The sequence below is a fragment of the Brachycentrus maculatus genome, unplaced genomic scaffold (assembly GCF_059751285.1).
Source record: "Brachycentrus maculatus isolate JH-2025_06_01 unplaced genomic scaffold, ASM5975128v1 h1tg000475l, whole genome shotgun sequence".
Classification (NCBI taxonomy): Eukaryota; Metazoa; Arthropoda; class Insecta; order Trichoptera; family Brachycentridae; genus Brachycentrus; species Brachycentrus maculatus.
Window position 1 is genome coordinate 765,169 of NW_028281222.1, and position 24,801 is coordinate 789,969.

Genomic DNA, 24,801 nt, shown 5'->3' on the forward strand with positions numbered 1-24,801 from the left:
CATTTTTCAAAACCGGACTGCCGGACGGTGAAATCCCGTGTAGTGGACAAACGCTCTTACAATGTCAAAATTGCTGAAGATTTTTTGGCAAAATGGGTCCTTTTTTTAGGAAAAATTGTTCATTTAGGTTATTTTGATACATGTTCCAGGTCGGCTGGGCTCATGCTGACTGTCCCCCGGGCATGATGCTGGGTCAAGATGAAAGCTCTTGGGCGTTCGATGGATACAATGTAAGTCTTCTTTTGCATAACTTGGCTTCAATGAAGCCAACAATATTAATAATATACATATATATTTATGTAAGTAAATGTGTATATCGTAGTCATACAGGAGAAAGTGACCAAGTGCATTTCTTACAAAAACGTGATCATTGACTATTTGATATCTTACTAGCTTAATATTGCCCTGAAAAAAATCGCAAAGGATTTTAAACTTGGAAGTATAATAACTGATTGTGAAAAATGACTAACTGCATTGGTGTTTATTTTCTTGCCAAGCAAAGGTGACTTAAATGGCCCTCCTGAACATTTTACGTTTTGTTAGTTGGTCACTTTCTCCTGTACGACTATGATATTATTAATATTCTGACACAAATGTATGGAAGCGAAACATGGAACTGGCAAAGGAAGGATGAAAGCAGAGTTAACGCTGTTGAAATGCGCTCCCTCGGACGAATGTGTGGAAAATCATTGTATGACAGAATTAAAAATGAAGATATAAGAAAGGAATGTAAGGCTGAACGAGGAATAGTTGAAAACATTAGGAAGAGTCCTTTACGGTGGTATGGACATGTGGAGCGAATGGATAACGAGAGAATGACTACGAAAATATATGTTGGAAGTGAGAGGGAAAACAGAACGAAGACGACAGAAAAAGACTTAGCACGATCAGATCAATCGGAACCTAAAATCTGGCGGTGTCAAAAGTCTGCGTAATCGGAGGGCATGTATGACTAGATGTATGGGTGTGAAGGAGGCGAGGAGTGTATGTCAGGAGAAGAGTGTGGCATTCCATCCTTTCTGCCTACCCCTGCGGGGAAACGGCGTGATGGTAGTAGTAGAGTAGTAGTAGTATATATATTGATGGATTCTTCTCTTTCTTTTTGGAAGTTGAAGAATCCCTCTCTTACCCAACGGCTAGTACAAGCACACAGATGACTTCACAAAAGCACATAGCTGACCAGCTGGTATTTTCAGAATTGCAACCTAGCGACCATGGATACAGTGAAAGCTGCGCCAATTTGGCGGCGTTATGGAAAGTTAGCTTCATCTTGACCAGCCATGGTGAATAATAAACAAAAAATAATGAAAATAAGTGAGATAATGAAGAATGTATATGAGGTTATAATGGTTATCGTAGAAGTTTCACTCCACTCATGTAGTTCAATTGATTCTTGCTGCATATAAAAAAGGAATTAAGGAAGAATGTTGTGTTCTTGTGACGTAAGAAAAGTGCAACATAAAACTTTATGTTGAAAGCTGTGAATAACGAATGATAATTTACTAAAAACATGTCTCCATTTCACCCATTTCAAATTTGCCATGCAAACTCTAGGTTGAGTTGATTCCTGCTGCATACATGAAAAGGAATAATGAAAGAATTATGTGTTATAACGACGAAAAAAAAGTGTAATTTAAAACTTTATGTAGAAAGTTGTGAAAAAGGAATGATAAGTTACTAAAAACATGTCTCCATATCGCCCATTTCAAATGTACCGTGCAAACTGCAAGTTGATTCCTGCTGCATACATGAAAAGGAATTATGAAAGAATTATGTGTTATTATGACGAAAGAAAAGTGTAATTAAAAACTATATGTAGAAAGTTGTGAAAAAGGAATGATAAGTTACTAAAAACATGTCTCCATATCGCCCATTTCAAATGTACTGTGCAAACTGCAAGTTGATTCCTGCTGCATACATGAAAAGGAATAATGAAAGAATAATGTGTTATTATGACGAAAGAAAAGTGCAACATAAAACTTTATGTTGAAAGCTGTGAATGATAATTTACTAAAAACATGTCTCCATATCGCCCATTTCAAATGTACTGTGCAAACTGCAAGTTGATTACTGCCGCATACAGAAAACGAGTTATGAAAGAATTATATGCTATTATGACGAAAGAAAAGTGTAATTTAAAACTTTATGTAGAAAGTTGTGAAAAAGGAATGATAAGTTACTAAAAACATGTCTCCATATCGCCCATTTCAAATGTACCGTGCAAACTGCAAGTTGATTCCTGCTGCATACATGAAAAGGAATAATGAAAGAATTATGTGTTATTGTGATGAAAGAAAAGTGTAATTTAAAACTTTATGTAGAAAGTTGTGAAAAAGGAATGATAAGTTACTAAAAACATGTCTCCATATCGCACGTTTCAAATGTACCGTTTAAAACTTGGCGTTAAGTGGATTCCTGCTGCATACAGAAAAGGAATAATGAAAGAATTATGTGTTATTATGACGAAAGAAAAGTGTAATTTAAAACTTTATGTTGAAAGTTGTGAAAAAGGAATGATAAGTTACTAGAAACATGTCTCCATATCGCCCGTTTCAAATGTACTGTTTAAAACTTGACGTTAAGTGGATTCCTGCTGCATACAGAAAAGGAATTATGAAAGAATGATGTGTTTTTGTGACGAATGAAAAATGTAATTATAATCATATTTAGAAAGATTTATATTATCCACTGACACTTCGTGATGGAATTGCATTTTTAATTTATTATTAGATTAAAACCAATAAGATTAAAACCAGTCTGATGATGTCGGTAACGACGAAACCCGGTCGCTGGTCAAATAAAAAAGTGGAAAAGCTAAAAATATTGGTTTTAATCTAATAATAAATCATATTTAGAAAGTTAAGAATAATGTGCGATAAATTTATAAAAAACAAGTCTCCATATCGCCCATTTCAAATGTACTGTGCAAACTGCAAGTTGATTCCTGCTGCGTACATGAAAAGGAATAATGAAAGAATTATGTGTTATTATGACGAAAGAAAAGTGTAATTTAAAACTTTATGTAGAAAGTTGTGAAAAAGGAATGATAAGTACTAAAAACATGTCTCCATATCACCTGTTTCAAATGTACTGTTTAAAACTTGGCGTTAAGTGGATTCCTGCTGCATACAGAAAAGGAATTATGAAAGAATTATGTGTTATTATGACGAAAAAAAAGTGTAATTTAAAACTTTATGTAGAAAGTTGTGAAAAAGGAATGATAAGTACTAAAAACATGTCTCCATATCGCCCGTTTCAAATGTACTGTTAAAAACTTGACGTTAAGTGGATTCCTGCTGCATACAGAAAAGGAGTTATGAAAGAATGATATCTTTTTGTGACGAATGAAAATTGTAATAATAATCATACTTAGAAAGTTAAGAATAATGTGCGATAAATTTATAAAAAACATGTCTCCGCATCGCCCGTTTCAAATGTACTGTTTAAAACTATAAGTTATGTTAATTTCTGCTGTATGCAGAAAAGGAATTATAAAAGAATGATGTGTTTTTGTGACGAATGAAAAACGTAAAAATAATCATATTTAGAAAGTTAAGAATAATGTGCGATAAATTTATAAAAAACATGTCTCCACATCGCCCGTTTCAAATGTACTGTTAAAAACTCTAGGTTATGTTGATTCCTGCTGTATGTAGAAAAGGAATTAAGGAAGAATGATGTGTTGTGTCTTGTGATAAAAGAAATGTGTAAAAATAAGCGTATTTAGAATGTTACAAATAACGAATGATAAGTTAGTAAAAACATGTCTCCACATTGCCCGTTTCAAATGTGGAGTTCCTCACCAAAAGTTACATTTCTAATATTGCACAAAAACATAATTTAAATGCAAATCTGTTCTGTTTACTGTATTCTATCGAAATGTTAATTAAAGTTATGACATAACGTGACCAATCCTGTATTAAACCAATATGAAATCATTAAATCGCACCAAAACGTACCAATTTTACAAGCTGGAATTGCTGATTACTTAAAATCATTTACATATATCGTATTTTATTTATTGTTTCGGCATTAACTTTGTGGTAAGACATGTTACAATGATCAAAGAAAACACTTCGTTTTTTACCACTTGAGTTTTATTATAGACTACATGTTTCAGAAGTTAAACTTCCATCATTCATCATCATTATTATACAGACCTGAATGATGGAAGTTTAACTTCTGAAACATGTAGTCTATAATAAAACTCAAGTGGTAAAAAACGAAGTGTTTTCTTTAATCATTGTACATATATCGTAGTCATACAGGAGAAAGTGACCAAGTGCATTTCTTACAAAAACGTGATCATTGACTATTTGATATCTTACTAGGTTAATATTGCCCTGAAAAAAATCCCAAAGGATTTTAAACTTGGAAGTATAATAAACTGATTGTGAAAAATGACTAACTGCATTGGTGTTTAATTTCTTGCCAAGCAAAAGTGACTTAAATGGCCCTCCTGAACACTTTACGTTTTGTCAGTAGGTCACTTTCTCCTTGTACGACTACAATATATATATATATTTTTTAATTTTAAAAGAAATATTTGTGTTTTTATTATTCAAACAAAATTTCAATTTCATACTATTTCTGTGAGCCTAAGCGGCTCATTATTAGAAATAGGTATCAAATTGTGGTAGAGTGGGTTCGAACCGAGAAACTCTGACTCAAGAGTCCGCGACACTAACCACGGGACCACAAACCAGCAATAATGGAAATGTAACGTTTTGGTGAGGACCTCCACAAATGTGCTGTGCAAAACTCTAGGTTCAAAAAGTGCACGGAGGCTCGACTGATGCGTTCGGTGCCCAGTTCAAGATCGGGGACATTGTCGGATGTTTCTTGGATGTTGTGGACCAAACTATCAGTGAGTCCGATGAGATCGCAAAACGGATGGATGCGAACCAGCTGTTGTTTTCGATTTGAACACCCATCTTTGTTTATTTTCTTTTGTCCCTGTGTTTGACAGTTGTAACGGTTATGGACAGGTCGTTTGCCAAGGTATTTGTGTACATTTTACCCCGTATTTGTCAAGGAAGACCCTTGAATTTTAATTAATATTTTGCTTGATTTGTCCCCATTTTATATATTTTGGGCGCATTAACTCACAGAGCACTTTACTTGAAATTTCACATAGATTTTACTTAAATTTTGTTTAGGGGGCGTCTGTTTTTTATATATATTGGGCACACTATCTCACGGAGAACTCTATAGGAAATCTCTAATTTAAGTTAAATTTTTGTATAGGATGTGCCTAATTTAAATCATTTGGGCACATTAAGAAGCATTTTTTTTTTTAAATTTGTATTACACTTCAATTTTTGTTTTGGGGTGTACGCTTTTTTATATTTTTTTGGACATACTAACTCACAGAACACCCAAACAAAGTTCAATTTTACTTAATTTTTTGGATGTAGCGTGCCATTTTTTTATCTTTTGGGCACGTTAAGTCACAAATAAATGCATAATATTTTTGTGGTTAAACTTTCCTTTTCGTTTAAGGTTCCCATTTTGATAAAATCTTTTGGGCACAATAACTCACTGATCACTCAATTGAATTTATTCGAAATTTCTTTAATTTTTCTCGAGGATGTGCCCATTTCTTATATTTTGGGCAAATTAAGCTACATAATTCCCTGTCAATTTTTACATGTTTATTTGGTGGTGTATGTATAATACTTTTTTATCTTTTGGCACATAAAATCACTGACATTTCCATTTTTTTTTCGAAATGTTTTTCACATATTTGTTTGGTAGTGTGCCTATTTTTAACCCGTTGTGTATAAAATTATACAAATTCGTGTAAACTTTGGCAAGCGACCTGTATACCATATATATATACACATATATATATATATATATATATATATATATATATATATATATATATATATATATATATATATATATATATATATATATATATATATATATATATATATATATATATATATATATAAAATTGTCATAATATCATAACTAAATGTTTTTTTTTTGTAATAAATGTGTAAATAATGACCTCCATCAATTATAACTCTACAGAATGAAACACACAGTTTTCCAATATTTTTTTAATCATTTTTGAACTTTAGTTCATGCAATTTTCAAATGACTGCAAAAGGACTTGAATCTTTTATGATTTTTCTGTTTTTTTTTTAATCAGGAAGAGAAGGTGTATTGTGGTAGTGTGGAGTCGTTTGGAAAACAGTGGACAATTGGAGATGTTGTCGGAGTGTTCTTAGATTTAATCGACAAAACTATAAGTAAGAAATAAACGTTTTGCTTTTGGAATTGGCGAAGCTTATGTTATATATATCGCTACTCCTTTCAACAACGTCACATATCAAAAAAACTTGATTTTCAGGAGATCGTTTTTAAAGTTTAAAAATATAATAAAACGTATTAAAAATAAATATCAAGCCACTTATTGAACATTTTACCGTGCAACAGATCTTTTTAGGTAAAAAAATTCACGTTTTTTCTCCATTTGAAAAATATTTAGTATATTTAAAAAAAATAATTCAACAATACATTTTCTTCGAAATGCAAAAACAACACTTTCTGCCCTGTAGCGGGTAAATATTAAGTTAAAAATATGCCGCTTTTGCTGGGATATAGTATATTTTTAGGGCATTCTGAAAACATGCACAACTGAAAATTGACGATTTTTGATATGTGACGTTGTTGAAAGGAGTGAGCGATATATTTTCAGCTTTTTACCATATATCGGCTTCAGTTTTGCTAGTGTTTGCATATATACAGAGCATTTTATGTAACGATTTCTTATCATTTAACCTTCCCTCCCTGTGATATGTATTTACTACATCTCGATTTTTAAAATGAAAATATCAATTTAAAATATAATAGATACGGGCTCAGAATTGTCGTATTCCTCCGTAATATAATTATCTATCACAAAAAAGCATTATAATATAAAGTTTTTCATTTGCAGCGATGGAAATAAATAATTTGTGAAAAAATCGGTGATAAAATCACCAATACACAAACGTTTCTTAGTGTGGGCCGCGCTTTGCTTATGCGCGCATGTATCAGCACCAGTTATAAGTAACAGTTATCAGTTTTTTTTTAAATTATCTAACGTCCAAGTGAATCTGAAACCTAGCTACAGCTTATACAACACCGGTTATCGTGTCCCTACTCAGGCTTCAACTTTTTAAGTTTCATAGCCTATGCCTACTCGTGAGTGGATTTACTCTTTATATTTAAAGTTACTATAATTTCATGTAATTTATGGGTGAAAATTCCAGACAAAAACACTCGCGAACAGTTATCAGTTGCAGATATCAGTAACAGTTATAAGTAACAGTTATAAATAACAGTTTTAAATAACAGTTTTAAATAACAGTTAAAAGTAACAGTTATAAGTAACAGTTATAAGTAACAGTTATAAATAACAGTTATAAATAACAGTTATCAGTAACAGTTATAAGTAACAGTTATAAATAACAGTTATTAGGAACAGTTATAAGTAACAGTTATAAGTAACAGTTATAAGTAAAGTTATAAGTATCAGTTATAGGTAACAGTTATAAATAACAGTTATAAGTAACAGTTATAAATAACAGTTATAAATAACAGTTATAAATAACAGTTATTAGGAACACTTATAAGGAAAAGTTATAAGTAACAGTTATAAGTAACAGTTATAAATAACAGTTATTAGGAACAGTTATAAGTAACAGTTATAAGTAACAGTTATAAACAACAGTTAAAAGTAACAGTTATCAGTAACTGTTATAAGTAACAGTTATAAGTAACAGTTATAAATAACAGTTATTATGAACAGTTATAAATAACAGTTATAAGTTACAGTTATAAGTATCAGTTATAAGTAACAGTTATAGGTAACAGTTATAAATAACAGTTATAAGTAACAGTTGTAAATAACAGTTATTAGGAACAGTTATAAGGAACAGTTATAGTAACAGTTATAAATAACAGTTATCAGGAACAGTTATAAGTAGCAGTTATAAGTAACAGTTATATGTAACAGTTATAAGTTAGTTATAAATAAGCGAGTGTTTTTGCCTAGAATTTTCACTCATGAATTACATGAAATTATTGTAACTTTAAACATAAAGAGTAAATCCACTCACGAATAGGCATAGGCTATGAAACTTAAATATTTGAAGCCTGAGTAGGATCATGATAAGCTGTGTTGCATAAGCCGTAGCTAGATTTCAGAGTCACTTAGACGTTAAGTAATTCACATAAAATTTATAAGTAACAGTTATCAGTACCAGTTATGAGTAACAGTTATCAGGAACAGTTAAAAGTATCAGTTATAAGTAACAGTTATAAGTAACGGTTATAAGTAACGGTTATTAGTAACAGTTTATAACAGTTATCAGTATCTATAGGAAACACATCAGGTCGAACAGATATTGAAAAATCTAGAATGCACACTTGTTGTTGGTATTCAAAGCGATCTCCTAATTGAGAGAAAATTGATGAAAATATAGATTTTTAAAAGACTAGTTGTACCCACCTACGCCGTGCTGTGGCTAAGTCTGATTTAATTGAAAAGAAAAAAATTGTGTTTATTTGAATGCAATGTTGTGTCAAAAATTCAAAAGAATCTCTGAATAGCTTTAGCAGATTGAAGATTTTGAATAAGTAAAATTTTCATTATTATTTTTACATAGACTACAAATACTAGACTACTCCCTTCAAGAAATCACTGCGTAAAATTATTTTTACATAGACTACAAATACTAGACTACTCCCTTCAAGAAATCACTGCGTAAAATTATTTTTACATAGACTACAAATACTAGACTACTCCCTTCAAGAAATCACTGCGTAAAATGCTCATGTTCATATAAAAACTAATAATATATGCATCTCGCTTTGTCCATAACATTGCTAGCGTCATTTCATCTGCTGTCTTGCTTCCACAATAGGCTTTGCCTCTTGATTACCTCATTTTTGATAGAAACGAAAACAATTTGCCTTTTTCGATTATAAAAAAATATTTATTAGACGTTTTTTTGGACCATTTTATACAATTCGATGCTTTTTGCTAGAGATTCGGCTTTTGACAGCAGCTTTGCTTGCGAACGACTTTTAACAGCACAAATTTTTCTCAGATTTTACATAGATTTTTCAAAATTTCATTGGCATGTTTTTCAAATCTGAAAGGCTCGAATTTCATAAAAAATCGAGCCCCATGCTTTTTACTTTCAACACACATGCCCATATATGTACAATACAACATATTAATATACTTTACAACTCACAGGCCTGAACAACGGTCAAAATTATGGTATTTGTTTGTGTGTTCATATTTAAAAACAAACATATCAATAAATTCATATCATATTATTTTTTGACATCTCATCAAAAAAAAATAATAATAAAAAAAATAAAAATAAAAAAAAACAAAAAAAAAAACAAAAAAAAAAACAAAAAATAATATGAAAAAAAAATGAAAAAAAAATGAAAAAAATAAATAAAAAAAAATAATATGAAAATGACTCCTCTAATTGGAGATAATCCAGATTTTGTGAACAAGTATTTGGACACACTCAAAATGTTGTAAATTCATATCATATTACTCAAATAGAAATGTCGTAATACAGAACCAGCAAAAAATGTTTTACCTGTTTAAATATGAAGATAAAACACTTGTAAAAGACCACTTTTTAAAGTTTATTAATGTAAACACGACTAGTTTCGAGAACTATAAATGTTCTCACCAACAACTGAAAATTCAGACTTATGTTTTGTTTGTATTTTTACTCTTTGTTGAGAATATCTGTAGTTCTCGAAACTAGTCATGTTTAATTTATTATTAGATTAAAACCAATATTTTTAGCTTTCCCACTTTTTTATTTGACCAGCGACCGGGTTTCGTCGTTACCGACATCATCAGACTGGTTATATTGGTTTTAATCTAATAATAAATTAAAAATGCAATTCCATCACGAAGTGTCAGTGGATAATATAAATCTATTAAATAGTCATGTTTACATTAATAAACTCAAGAGTGAACTTATACAAGTGTTTCATTTTTATATATTTATAACATCATTTTATTCTACAAAGTTAATACCAAATCGATAAATACGTAATAAATATAGTTTTGTTAAATAACTCTGTACTTTGTCCGCCTTTATAGTGTTCTGGTCACCGCGTTTGGTTATCGTGCTAGAAGTCGCGGGTTCGATTCCCAGGGGATCATAATAAATAGTATTTTTTCACTCAATATTTTTTTAATATTACCCTGGACCGGTACCTGAAGCGTGAGACTAATCACCTTACCTTCGTATAATTAAAGATCAACTTAATATTGTATTATTTTGAAGCAGTGCCCTATGCACCATTGGGTGTGGACGAGGGTAAAAAGAAAGCTAAAACAGTGCCTAACGGTTGAACGTTACATTTTCGGTTATTATCTTATGGGATTATCTTATGGGATGGTATTCGTTACTTTTTCTGGGTTTATATTTCTTTTCAGCTTTATATTTTTGATGTCAAATAGTCAAATATATCAGGAGCTGGAAATACGCAATGCGCAACCAAATTTGGGTGCTGATTGGCATTTTAAGCTTAAACTAATCGATTCCAAAATCCGAAATAAATAACGACTTATTCAAAAGAAGACGTTATTTTAACCGTTATTTTTAAATTCCATCATCCATGTCTAATAACGCGTTCTTTGTAACAGGAACTGGGTACTTAAATAGCCGATATCATTTTCTGCTGTAATACTATGTCTGATACTAGACTTGTCCCCCTCTTAAGTGTAATGGTCAGCACGCTCGGCTACCGTGCTGGAGGTCCCGGGTTCGATTCCCAGGGGGACGAAAATAAATATTAGTGAATTTTCACTCTAATATTTATTCAATATTACCCTGGACTGATACCTGAAGCGGAGGGCTGATCACCCTTCCTTCATGTGTTAACGATCAAGATAACACTCCGTTTACATAATGCAGTGCCCTATGCACCATCTGGGTGCGGATAAGGGGTTAATAATAATAATACTAGAAATCTTAACTTTTTTTTTTATAAATTCTCTTTTATTTATTTTCAATTTAAAAAAAGTAGTATTTACGAAATAAAACATTAATAGAAAATGGATAGATTTTGCCAGAAAACGACTGCCGAATTTATTGAAACCTTTTTTTATTTGTTAAAAATTGCGTTTTATATATTTTAATTGATAAAAAGAATACTTTATAATTTGAACACAAATTTACAATCAAATTACTAGAACATCTTTACAATCATAGCTTTATGAAACAGTGCTTATTAATATTTATATATTTTTGTGGAATTGACTAACCTAACCTCACCTTATATAGCATAACCTAACCTAACCTAACCTAACCATACATTTCTTGAATGTTTTTCGCAGATACTTTGTGGCACATTTTATAAACTTTATAAAATAAAACAACTTTGTTTTAACCACTTGGTACACTTTTTCCAACCTGTTTCAACAAGAACGTTGTCATCATCAGGTGAACAGAGTGCGTGGAAGTTTTTGGTATCGCTTACGAAGGGTAATTAACTATTACCTAGCTATGAGTATTTCAATGTTTTAGAATTAGTACATAAACCCTGATGATAACCTAACTATGAGTATTTCAATGTTTTAGAATTAGTACATAAACCCTGATGATAACCTAACTATGAGTATTTCAATGTTTTAGAATTAGTACATAAACCCTGATGATGAAAAGGTTCTTGTCGAAACCGGTTGGAAAGTGTACCTATAAAAAGTAGTTAAAACAAAGTCGTTTTATTTTATAAAAAGATTGACTATACATTCACTATTTGTTTGAAAAGTGATAATATACTTTTGATTTTTAACTATTTTTTTGGGTCCTTTTAAACGAAGTATATCATCATATGTTATAATACAATCCCAAAACTTTTCCTTGAAAAAAATTAAAGAAAATATTACACAAAACGGCTTCATATAGCGCTAACGCTAATGCAGGTCAGAATGTTACGGACAATGGAAAGCGCTACAGAACCATGATAACTGACTTCCTTGTACCTCAGTTGAATGGCATTGATGTGACAGAGCTGTGGTTTCAACAAGATGGCGCAACATGCCACCATCAATTAAATGCGGGAAATTTGAATTTGTTTACCTCTAAAAAAATACCGTATACAATTATCATGCTAAGATTGACGTTGAAGTTCTTATTACAGTACTAAGGAGGTCTTGCGTTTTGAAGAAACAGTTTAAAGCCATTTTTATCTTTTATCCTGACTTGGATCCTTTGGAAATGATTCCAATACTATTTTCTTGACATCTCAACAAAGATGAAGAAGAATATGGAAGTCTGGGCATTTACTGAGCTTACGACCGTCATAGGCTTATTAATTACTTTACACACGTGTAACATCCACCAATTCTACCCATTATTGACAACCACACTACTGGAATTCTTGAAAGTTCTGTATATATATTATCCCATTTCGAAACATTGTGCTTGAATCAGTAGAATTTCACTAGAGACATCTATTGGTGAGAAGGAAGGTTTTTATTAAACAGAATTTCTTTCATTTGTATGTGAGGTCCGAATCCTGGATTATAATCGTATACATTAGAAATGCTAGGAAATATCCTTTTCATTTTATTATTTTAGCTTATAATTTGACCAGTGGATCATATATAATATAGAACTTACAAAGAATTTGAGTAGTGTGGTTGTCAATCATGGGTAAAATCTGTGAATGTTACACGTGTGTAAAGTGTTCAATTAAACCAGCCTATGACAGTTGTAAGCCCCGTATATGCCCAGACTTCCATATTCTCCTTCATCTATGATTAGATGTCAAAAAATAATATAATATATATTTATATATTTTTATTAATTTTTATTTTAAACTTCATGTACAGAAAATAAATAAGTACGTTGGCGGGCTTTTTGCTAAAATACAATATCTTTCAACCAACCAACAACAGACTAGTGATATTGATCAAAACGTTTGATACTATATATATATAGCTGTTTGCAATCAGAGGGTAGATAGTACTTGAACATTTGAAGTACTCTTTGTAATACATATCTATCTGTTTCCGTTTTTTGGGAAAGTGGTTGAACATTGTAAAAAGAACAAAGTATTCCTATGTCAGCCTTGTCAGACCTTACCAGTTACTAATCCCTTTTTATGCGTCAGGTTTTTCGTTGAACGGAGAACTGTTGATGGACGCCTTGGGTGGAGAGACCTCGTTTGCAGACGTACAGGGTGATAACTTTGTACCAGCGTGCACACTGGGAGTAGGCCAACGCGCGAGGCTAACATTTGGTCAGGATGTCAACACCCTGAAGTTTTTCACCACATGTGGTCTCCAGGAGGGCTATGAACCGTTCTGCGTGTAAGTCCGGCATTCAATTATATTTTTACTGACTAACTAACGTACGCTTCCGGATTTTTTATTTGAAAATTGAAAAGGGGGAAATATCAACAGGTAAGAGACATTTGCAACAGAACTGGGGTTTTTCAAATAACCTAGATTATGTATAATTTTTAGGTACTTCGGTTGAGTAAGGCTAACTGATGTCCGCCTCCATGGTGTAATGGTCAGCATGCTCGGCTTACCATTCTGGAGGTCCTGGGTTCGATTCCCAGGGGAGGGTCGAATAAATATAAGTGAATTGTTCACTCTAATTATTCAATATGACCCTGGACTGGTACCTGAAGCGGAGAGCTAATCACCTTTCCTTCGTGTGTTAACGATCAAGAAAACACTGCGTTTATATGATGCAGTGCCCTATGCACCATTAGAGTGCGGATAAGGGTTTGAATGAATGAAAAAATGAACTAACCATCACGTCACTTCTCTTCGGGGGTAGGCAGAGAGAATAGAACGCTACACCAATATGTCTCTGAAAATAACCTTCTCTTCTGTCTTCATGCTCATACATCATACATATTCTGGTTATTTGGCTAACGTATCTGACGTCACGAATAGTCTACCCAGACAAGTTTTCTCCCTCGGGCCATTCATATTTATTTATCTCGGTCATCCTGACAAGCTAGCTCCGCAGGAATACCGCATCCAATGTAGGATTGTTTTCTCTACATTTCATCGTGCCTAATTCTCAATTTACCCCTTTGCATGTTGTTATTTTTTCGGTTCAAAGTTGTAAAAATTTTCCATTTTTTTTTCTCTATACTTCTCCTATGTATTTGACATTCTTGATCATGTCTCGTTTTCCTCCACCTCCGTGGTATAATGATTAGCGTGTATATCTTCTGTGCTGGAGGTTCCGGGTTCGATTCCCAGGGGGGATAAAATAAATATTTCTGATTTTTTCAGTCTAATATTTATTCCATATTATCCTGGACTGGTACCTGAAGCGGAGGGCTGATCACCTTGTTTTTATGTGTAAACGATCAAGATAACACTGCGTTTATATGATGCAGTGCCCTATGCACCATTGTGGTGCGGATATAGGTTTGAAGAAGAAGAAGTTGTTTACACTTCAAAGGTCATTCGATTTCCAACACTCTTTTCTACGATCCAAAGTAGTGACCCCAATGTTCAATAATTACTAGTCACCATCTGACTTCAAAACTACTACTACTAATACTACTACTACCACCATGCCGTTTCTCCGCAGGGGTAGGCAGAGAGGATGGAACGTGGTTCTATTCTGTCCTGACATACATTCCTCGCCTCCTTCACATCTGTACATCTAGTCATACATGCCCTCCGATTACGCAGACTTTTGACACCGCTAGATCTTAGGTTCAGATTGATCTGATCGTGCCAAGTCTTTTTAGGTCGTCCTCGCTCTGTTTTCCCTCTAACAGTTTTTTTAAACCACTTTTTAGGATTTTTTAGTTTTTTTGTTGATCTGTTTGAATGTTTTATTATATTTTTAGAAACATGAAGAGGGCTGTGACGTATTGGTACACCAAAGACCAGCCCATATTCGAAAACACAGAGGATATTCCTGACGCTAAAATTGATGTTACAAGGATTCCAGCCGGGTCAGGTTAGTTTATTTTTTCATCAGTCGATTCGAAAATCACTTTGTTGTAATATCTAGCCGTTTTTAATTTAAGTTTTACTTAGTAAACGCCACTATTTCTTAAAATCTACTGTAACACGTGTTTCTATGCGTTCCGCATCATTTTCAAATACTGTATTTTTTTCAATTTCAATTTCAATTTATTCAATAAAAAAATAATATATACAAAACAAACAATATTCAAGGCGTATATATTAAAAGTAAGCAAGAAGACTTAAAGGTGTAGAAGAATCCCGCTTCGGAAAACTCCTTCGGACACATGGAACAGATATCAAATAACATCTGACATGGGACCTAAGAGCAAAAAATTAATGTCGAATGAGATTCCACATTGGACCAGTAAGGGTTGATATATACATAACGAAGAATAATATTCAAAGCGTATATATTAAAAGTAAGCAACGAAGATTTTAAGGTATAGAAGAATGTGAAGAATCCCGCTTGGGAAAACTCCTTCGGACATATGGAACAGATCAATATCCAATGTGATATTGTTCAACATAGCGGTAGCTCTTCCTACAGGCATGACCATCGGCAGGTTGGTCCTGTGTATAGGAATGTGAAACAATCTATGCCGACGCTGTCTTAGGTAAAGCTAAAATGTATGTGAAGCTAATTCTAGATTTTAGAGTTGGGTCCTTGGGACGTTGAAGGTTGAAGAGAGGGTAGGAGCTGTTTCTTATTTTTATTTAATTATTAATTTACTATTAACGTTAACGATCAAGATAACACTGTGTTTATATGATGCAGTGCCCTATGCACCATTGGGTACAGATAAGGGTTTTATTAAGCGGCTTGTGGAGCACAGATGGGGGCTGGACATGTGGCAGCACTGGAGCACAGTGCTGCGTTTGCCAAATGTTCATCAACATCTCTCTCCAAATTTTCTTTTTTTTTTCTTTCACCGTTTCTTTTCATTATTTTTATTCTTACTTGTTTATTATTTTTAATTTCATTGTTGTGTTGTGTAATGGTCAGCACGCTCGGCTACCGTTCTGGAGGTCCCGGGCTCGATTCCCAGGAGCGGTGAAAATAAATATTAGTGATTTTTTCAATCTAATATTTATTCAATATTACCCTGGACTGGTACCTGAAACGGAGGGCTGATCACCTTAACTTCATGTTTTAACGATCAAGATAACACTGCGTTCATATGATGCAGTGTCCTATGCACCATTGGGTACGGATAAGGGTTTTATTATTATTATTATTATTATTAAGTGTGATTAATTATCAATTTTTTTTATCTAGATACCCCACCATGCATGAAGATCTCTCATAACACCTTTGAGACAATGGAAAAAGCCAACTGGGAGTTTTTGAGGTTATCTCTTCCAGTCATCTGCCACTCGGAGTTCATAGAGTAAGTTGATATGTCGCTCACTCCTTTCAAGAACGTCATAAATCAAAAATTGCTAATTATCAGTAGTGCATGTTTTCGGAATGCCCAGAAAATGTACTACATCCCAGCAAAAGCGGCATATTTTTAACTTAATATTTACCATTTTTAATTAATGTTTTACTTAGTAAATACCACTATTTCTTAAAATCTACTGTGACACGTGTTTCGATGCATTCCGCATCATTTTCAAACACAGCAGATTTTAAGAAATAGTGGTATTAACTAAGTAAAACATTAATTAAAAATGGATAGATTTTACCACAAAGTGACTGCCGAATCAATTAATGAAATTAATATTTACCCGGTACAGGGCAGAAAGTGTATATTGGAAATAAGTATCAAATAGTGGTAGAGTGGGTTCGAACCGAGGAACTCTGACTCAAGAGTCCGCTACACTGCCCACGGGACCAAAACCCGACATAATAAATGCAACTTCCACCTAAAAAAATCACTATTGAGGCGGACAAATTTAAATTAATTTTTTTTTAATGTTTCAGTGAACAAGAAAAGGCTAGAAGGTGGCAAGAGATCAAAATCAGGCAGAACAGGTTGATGGCAGAAGCCGAGCAGTCCACTCCGGCCCACATAGACCACATCATGAAGAGCGGCTTCACCATGAACGACATCAAAGGTACAATCATTGGCCACATGTGTCCGGCACGGAATGTCCCCCAAAATTGTACAATTATTGGCCACATTTGCCCGGCACGGAATGTCCCCCAAAATTGTGCAATTATTGGCCACTTGTGCCCGGCACGGAATGTCCCCCAAAATGGTTAAACTGTATCACCCCGTTCTCCAACACCCTGCATAAGTAGTGCTATTTAGAGTTGACGTATGTCCCTGATAATGGAATGGATAATGGAGTGATTTTATGCACAAACCCATAGGTTGCAAATTTTTGAGTTTGTCTAAATGGTGTGTTGGCAGTCACTTTGTGGTAATATCTGTTCATTTTTAATTGAATTTTTACTTGGTAAATACCACTTTTTCTTAAAATCTATTGTGACTCGTGTTTTGATGCATTCCGCATCATTTTCAAAGACCATATTGCTCACTCCTTTCAATAAAGTCATATTTCAAAAATTGACAATTTTCAGTTGTGCATGTTTTCGGAATGCCCAGAAAATGTACTATATCCCAGCAAAAGCGGCATATTTTTAACTTAATATTTACCCGCTACAGGGCCGAAAGGGTTGTTTTTTGCATTGTGAAGAGAAAGTATTGTTTAATTGTTTTTTTAAATATACTAAATATTTTTCAAATGGGGAAAAAACATTCAGGTTTTACCTAAAAATATTTGTTACACAGTAAGAAGTTCAATAAGTGGCTTGATATTTATTTTTAATATGTTCTATTATATTTTAAAACTTTAAAAACAATCTCCTGAAATGTCAAGTTTTTTGATATGAGGTTGTTGAAAGGAGTGAGCGATATGTGAAGCTAGGTCTAAATTTCAGAGGGACGTTAAAGGTTGAAGAGGGGGTAGGAGCTTTTTTTATATTTTTTATTTAAAATATACTGGTGTTTTTATAACTTAATTAATTTTCAAGACCTTTCTATGTTAAAATCTTAAAATGAATAACGCTGTTCTCTTCAATAAAGAGACTAAGCTCTTGTGCTTGGAGAGGGGCTTACACATTTTTTTATGTTTGTAGGTCACCTGTCAGGGAAACAATGAATATGTCGATATGTTCATTATTGTAGACCAAATACACATCTAAATATTTTTTTGTACTGGGCTCAAGTAACACATTCAAGTAGCCCCGTTCTACAGTACCGGTTCTAGCGAACCGGTTCGCACCGGTGCGAATCCCACCACTGCATATAACTATGATTTCATTTTCTCAAAATTTGCTTGTTCAATATCCGGTTAAACTCACATACAGTCCACAGTTCACTAAATGCAACAAAGCTATGATTCCCTTGATCCCAGGATTCCAAGAAGCCATTTAAAATTCCAGGTATGTTTCATCCCTTTTTCCCTTTGATCTTCATTTGTAATTTCATTTGAACAGGTCTACATAGGAATTACTCCGAGGACGCGGTGGAGCACGACACGGAACCTGTTCCTCAGACAGGTTCTGGTAGATTGAGTCGCCAGCCGACCAAACCTCCCCGAAAAGGATCACTCAATCGACAGTTTGACCAGAACGGTAAGTATCTTTGAAAGGTTTGAAAGGTTTGGACCTCAGAAGGTATGTTACATTGAGAAAATCTTCCTGAAAAGGATCAATTGGATGATAGTGTGGCCAAGTGTCAATGAAGTGCTTCTGTTTGAACCTAAGAAGGTAAATTAAGACAATCTCCCAGAAAAGGATCACTAGTTTGGCAGTTTGGTCAAAATCGTAATATCATTAAAATGCTTCTGTTTAGACCTAAGAAGGTACATTAAGTAAATCTTCTCAAAAAGGATCACTAGGTTGGCAGTATGGCCATATCAGTATGGATCATTGAAATGCATCTGTTTGGACCTAAGAAGGTACATCAGTAAATCTCACGAAAAGAATCACTGAACCAGCAGTATGACGATATCAGTTTGTATCATTGAAATGCATATGTTAAGACCTATAAAGGTACATTAAATAAATATCCTCAAAAAGGATCATTAGTTTTGCAGTATGACTACATCAGTATGTACCATTGAAAGGCATCTGTTAAGACCTAAAAAGGTACATTGAGTAAATCTCATCAAAAAGGATCACTAGTTTTGCAGTATGACCATATCAGTATGTATCATTGAAATGCATCTGTTTGAACCTTATAATGTACATTGAATAAATATCCCTAAAAAGGATCACTACGTCAAAAATATGACCAACATAGCATGTATTAATAAAATGCATCCTCTCAGATCTAAGAAGGCACATTGAGTTGACATCATAACAAAAAGCCAAATATTATTGCTTTGGCATACATCTGTTCAGACCTAAGAAGGTACATCGAGTAAACATCGCCAAAAAAGATCACTACGTCAAAAGTATGACCAACATAACATGCATCAATCAAATGCATCCGCCTGGATCTAAGAAGGCACATTGAGTTGACATCATAACAAAAAGCCAAATATTATTGCTTTGGCATACATCTGTTCAGACCTAAGCAGGTACATCGAGTAAACATCGCCAAAAAAGATCACTACGTCAAAAGTATGACCAACATAACATGCATCAATCAAATGCATCCGCCTGGATCTAAGAAGGCACATCAAGTTGACATCATAACAAAACACCAAATATCATTGCTTTAACATAAATCTGTTCAGACCCAAAAAGGTACATTGAGTAAATATCCCCAAAAAGGATCACTAGGTCTATAGTACAATCAAAACGGAATGTTTCATTAGCGAAATTTAGGTATTCATGCTTTACCGTGAGTGGTCGTTTATAGGTGAAAAAGTAAGCATACGAAATATTTAATAAGACACAAGACGCATAGAAGTATGTTAAAGGTAACGTATTCTCTGTGCATGTCTTTTATGCAGTTTATCCAGTGTAAAGGCAGTCACTTATCGTACGGTAAAGCCCATATAAGGGCCACTATTGCTTCACAATGCATTTGTTCGGTCCTAAGAAGGTACATTGAGTTTATATTCATTCCCCTAATACACTATTTTTTGCCTTTATCCCTTGAATGCGATTGGATCACCTCTGTGCACAAAATACTCATGCAGTTGACTCATATATGTTACGAATTTCCATAAAACTATATTGAAATGATTTAGAATATTTAGGTTAAGATATTATTGACGTTTGATTATGATTGGTATGTTTTCTTGAGATGGAAAGATTGATAAAGATAAAGAAAGGATAGTAAACGCTGGAAATATAGTGAATTGTGCACTGAAATAAGTTTGGTTGTACCAAACAAATGCCTAAAAGCGGAAGCTAAACTGGCAGTATACAACGGAGTTCTTACCTGGTGCCAGCCCTAATGTATGGAAGTGAAGCGTGGAGTTGGCAAAAGAAGGATGGAAGTAGACTGAATGCATTCGAAATGCGATCTCTCAGTGTGGCAAAACTATGTATGATAGATGTTTGAATGGTGATATAAGGAAAGAATGCAAGGCTGAGATAAGCATTATGGATATTAAGATGGGTATATTCTGATGATTTGTACATCGCTCACTCCTTTCAAGAACGTCTCAAATCAAAAAACTTGATTTTTCAGGAGATCGTTTTTAAAGTTTAAAAATATAACACAATGTATTAAAAATAAATATCAAGCCACTTATTGAACTTTTTACTATGCAACAGATCTTTTTAGGTAAAACCTGAAGGTTTTTTCTTCATTTGAAAAATATTTAATATATTTAAAAAAATAGTTAAACACTACCTTTTTTTTCAAAATGCAAAAACAATATTTTCTGCCCTGTAGCGGGTAAATATTAAGTTTAAAATATGCCTCTTTTGCTGGGATATAGTACATTTTCTGGGCATTCCAAAGACATGCACAACTGAAAATTGACAATTTTTGATTTTTGACGTTCTTGAAAGGAGTGAGCGATATGCGGAATGAATGAGTGGAGAACGAACGGTAAAATAAATTTATGAGGCGAATGTAGTTGGAAATAGGAGCAGATGAAGACCGAGGTAAACTTGGCATGATCGAAAATTTCAAATGCTTGAAAAATATCAGGTCAGGAGTTAGAATATTCGGCGAGCATGCATGTATGTGGAGTTGCATGATTGTGGAAGAGGCGGAGAATGCTTACATAGACAGAGTGGTGTGACGCTGTATTGTCTCTGCCTACCACTGCGGTGAAGCAGCATGATGGTTAGTGAGTGTTTTAGCTGTCATTGATGACTTGTCTTCTTCAGGTATGGATGGAATGCCGCGATCCAACAGCGAATTGGAGATGGGACGCTATCTTGATGGGAAAGATGACAAAAAGGATAAAACTAGAGGAAGATCACCTTTCAGGTTGGTATTATCTTCTTCTTCTTTTTTTTTTGAGAATGAGAAATATTTGTGTTTTTATTATTTACAAAAATATTTCAATTTCATACTATTTCTGTGAGCCTAAGCGGCTCATTATTAGAAATAGGTATCAAATTGTGGTAGAGTGGGTTCGAACCGAGAAACTCAACATAAGGGGATTTATTTAATTTATCATTTTTTTTTTTTTTACAATACTTTAAACAATACCGCCTCCGTAGTGTAATGGTCAGCACGCTCGGCTACCGTTCTGGAGGTCCCGGGTTCGATTCTCAAGGGGGGTAAAATAAATATAAGTAATTTTTTCACTGTAACATATATTCAATATTACCCTGGACTGGTACATGAAGCGGAGGGCTGATCACCTTCCTTCATGTGTTAACGATCAAGATAATACTGCGTTTATATAACGCAGTACCCTATGCACCATTGGGGTGCGGATAAGGGTTTTATTTTTTTATTATTTATTCAATACTACCTTGGACTGGTACCGGAAGCGGAAGGCTGGTCACCTTTCCTTCATGTGTTAACGATCAATATAACACACTGCGTTTATATGATGCAGTGCCCTATGCACCATTGGGGTGCGGATAAAGGTTTGAATGAATTATATAATACTGTTATATAAGTTTTAACAATATTTTATTTTTTTGATGAACACTTCACTAAGCATATCCCGTGACGAGATGTTTACATTATTTTTAAAAATATAAGAGAATATAAATATCTAGATAATACAAGCAGTACAATAATACAAAACAAAGTAAATTGAAATACACTATATATTATATGAACAGAATACACATATTATTTTTTTGACATCTCATCAAAGATGAAGAAGAATATGGAAGCCTTGGCATTTACAGGGCATACAACCGTCATAGGCTGGTTTCAGTGATCACTTGTGATACACACGTGTAACATTCACCAATTTTACCCATTACTGACAACCACACTACTCAAATTCTTGGAACATCTATATATATGAACCAATTTAGAATCCTTGTTCTTGAATCACTAGAACTTCACAAGAGACATCTATTGGTGAGATGTAAAGAAGCTTTTGATGGTCGTCAGCCCCGTAAATGCCCAGACTTCCATATTCTTCTTCATCTTTGATGAGATGTCAAAAAATAATATGAAAATAACTCCTGTAATTGGAGATAATCCAGATTTTGTGAACAAGTATTTGGACACACTCAAAATGTTGTTAACAGAATACACATTGCAACAATAACTGTCCGCTGTTGGCTGTCCTCTCTCGGTGGAGTGACCAACTTTATGCAACTCTTTGTCCCATATTTAAGAAGCCACTTGTTTACGTGTTTCTTTAGATTGAATTTGGATGGTATTTTTCTATTGTATCATAACTCAAATACGTTTTCCTCAGATTTTTCTCAAGAAAGCGCGGCGAAAGCGGTGACCGGGCGAAGAGCGGCAAGTCCAAAACCCCCGAGATGATGATCGAAGCCGAGGCGCTGCCAGAGAGGCCGAGGGCTCCCGTCAGCAAGGCGCCCACCATGTCCAGAGCCAACCCACAAATCAGAATCTCACAGGTATGGCAAATTGACTAAGGAGTGTGGCGTTTCATCCAATCTGCATACCCGAAAATAAATACAACTAATTAGCTAACATTTAGCTAATAAGTTGTGCTAATTAGTTGAGAAATCATGTGGGAAGAGCGAGTTCGGATTGAGTGGTGAGGATAGCAGCGGACAGCAGCATAAGCGAGATCAGACCCCCAGGAAGACCACCTAAACGATGACGGGATAGCTGGTCTTGCACCTCCTAGGAGCGGACCGGAGAATGACAGGACCTAGTCCTTAAAGAAGAAGAAGAGAAGAATTAGCTAACCATCACGCCGCCTCCTCGCAAGGGTGGGCAGAGAGAATGACCATATATTTATTGAATATCACCCTGGACTGGTACAAGAAGCGCGGGGCTGGTGACCTTGCCTTCACGTAATTAACGGTCAAGATAGCACTGCGTGCCCTGTGGTCCATTGAGCGCTAACAAGAGTTAGAGAAGAGTCCGCCTCCGTAGTGTAATGGTCAGCATGCTCGGCTACCGTTCTGGAGGTCCCGGGTTCGATTCCTAGGGGGGTGCAAATAAATATAAGTGATTTTTTCACTGTAATATTCATTCAATATTACCCTGGACTGGTACCTGAAGCAGAGGGCTGATCACTTTTCCTTCGTGTGTTAACGATCAAAATAACACTGCGTTTATATAATGCAGTGCCCTATGCACCATTGGGGTGCGGATAAGGGTTGAAAGAGAAGAAGAAGATGCCGCTGAGTTCTTATTCTCCTCTTTGGTGTAGGCCATGTGGGCTGTTTTTAAGAGGGATTAGCCTCCTGCAATGTGGATTCCCAGCTGTCAATCCATCTCTTTGGTTGTCTGCCCGGGAGTCGTCTACCTTACAATGACGAGGAGCTCAACAAGCTGCCCTCCAGCGTGACGACCATCGCTCAGGAAGGCCGTCCTGCCCAACACCTTGGCCATTCTCCAGCCTATGGGATCAAGAGGAAGGTGTTTCAATTTGTCGGCTCACCTTTTCCTTGCTCCAGACTCCACGGCCCGAGACCGATTGACGTTTTAATCCATTTATTTTTTGTATTTCATGATCATCATCATCCTATTATTATTATTTTTATCCATGTTTTTATAAGTGCCCTTGAGGTAGTATTTTACGAAAATGGTGCTATACAAATTATTTATTGCAACTGCATAGAAATTCACATTACCCATCGAAATACCCTCCATAATATGTACTCCTAGACCTTATAATAGCAATTATTGTTAGTATATAAGGACATTAAATTTATGAGGCGAATGTTAGTGGGAAAAGACGCAGAGGAAGACCGAGAAAAATATGGCACGGGTATGCCAAATACTTGAAAGTGGTCAGGTTAGGAGTCGTAACAATCGGCGGGTATGTATGAGGAGATGCATGAACGTGGAAGAGGCGAAGAATGTTTGCAAGGACAGAGTGGTGTGGCGCTCTATTCTCTCTGCCTACCCCTGCGGAGAAGCGGCGTGATGGTTAGTTAGTTAGTTTTTATATAAGGACATTTTTGAATATTTTTAGTCAGTGATTGATAATGTCCTAAGAAGAGGAAACGCGTCACGTATTAACATATACATAAATAAATGTAGAATTCAATCCAAAAAACCTTGTTCTATTTTGGATATATTACCCAACAATGCTATACAAATTATCCAAATTATTATTTTTATCTTTGTTGGGTTGGCCACTAAATTATTGGTTTCTATGTTCAGTCTAATTTGGCCGGGCAGCCTCCCGCTGTACCGGACCGCCAGAAGCAGATGACCACCAACGCCCTGACGGGAACCGGCTTGGAGATGATAGGTGACGAGATCTTTGATGCCGAGTGCCTCAAACTGATCAACGAGTACTTCTACGGCGTGAGG

General features: G+C 34.6%; 1 protein-coding gene across 1 annotated transcript in view; it reads left to right on the top strand.

Annotated features, from left to right (window-relative positions):
• Window positions 1–24,801, top strand: part of RyR (Ryanodine receptor) — a 240,618-nt gene that overhangs the window by 77,851 nt on the left and 137,966 nt on the right. Inside the window, exons 27-36 of the mRNA XM_088272014.1 lie at window positions 150–230; window positions 6,164–6,263; window positions 13,165–13,363; window positions 14,878–14,990; window positions 16,278–16,389; window positions 16,926–17,059; window positions 18,447–18,584; window positions 21,249–21,351; window positions 22,757–22,922; window positions 24,649–24,800. Coding sequence (XP_088128140.1) covers window positions 150–230; window positions 6,164–6,263; window positions 13,165–13,363; window positions 14,878–14,990; window positions 16,278–16,389; window positions 16,926–17,059; window positions 18,447–18,584; window positions 21,249–21,351; window positions 22,757–22,922; window positions 24,649–24,800 — 1,298 coding nt within the window. The remainder of the gene's footprint in view (window positions 1–149; window positions 231–6,163; window positions 6,264–13,164; window positions 13,364–14,877; window positions 14,991–16,277; window positions 16,390–16,925; window positions 17,060–18,446; window positions 18,585–21,248; window positions 21,352–22,756; window positions 22,923–24,648; window position 24,801) is intronic.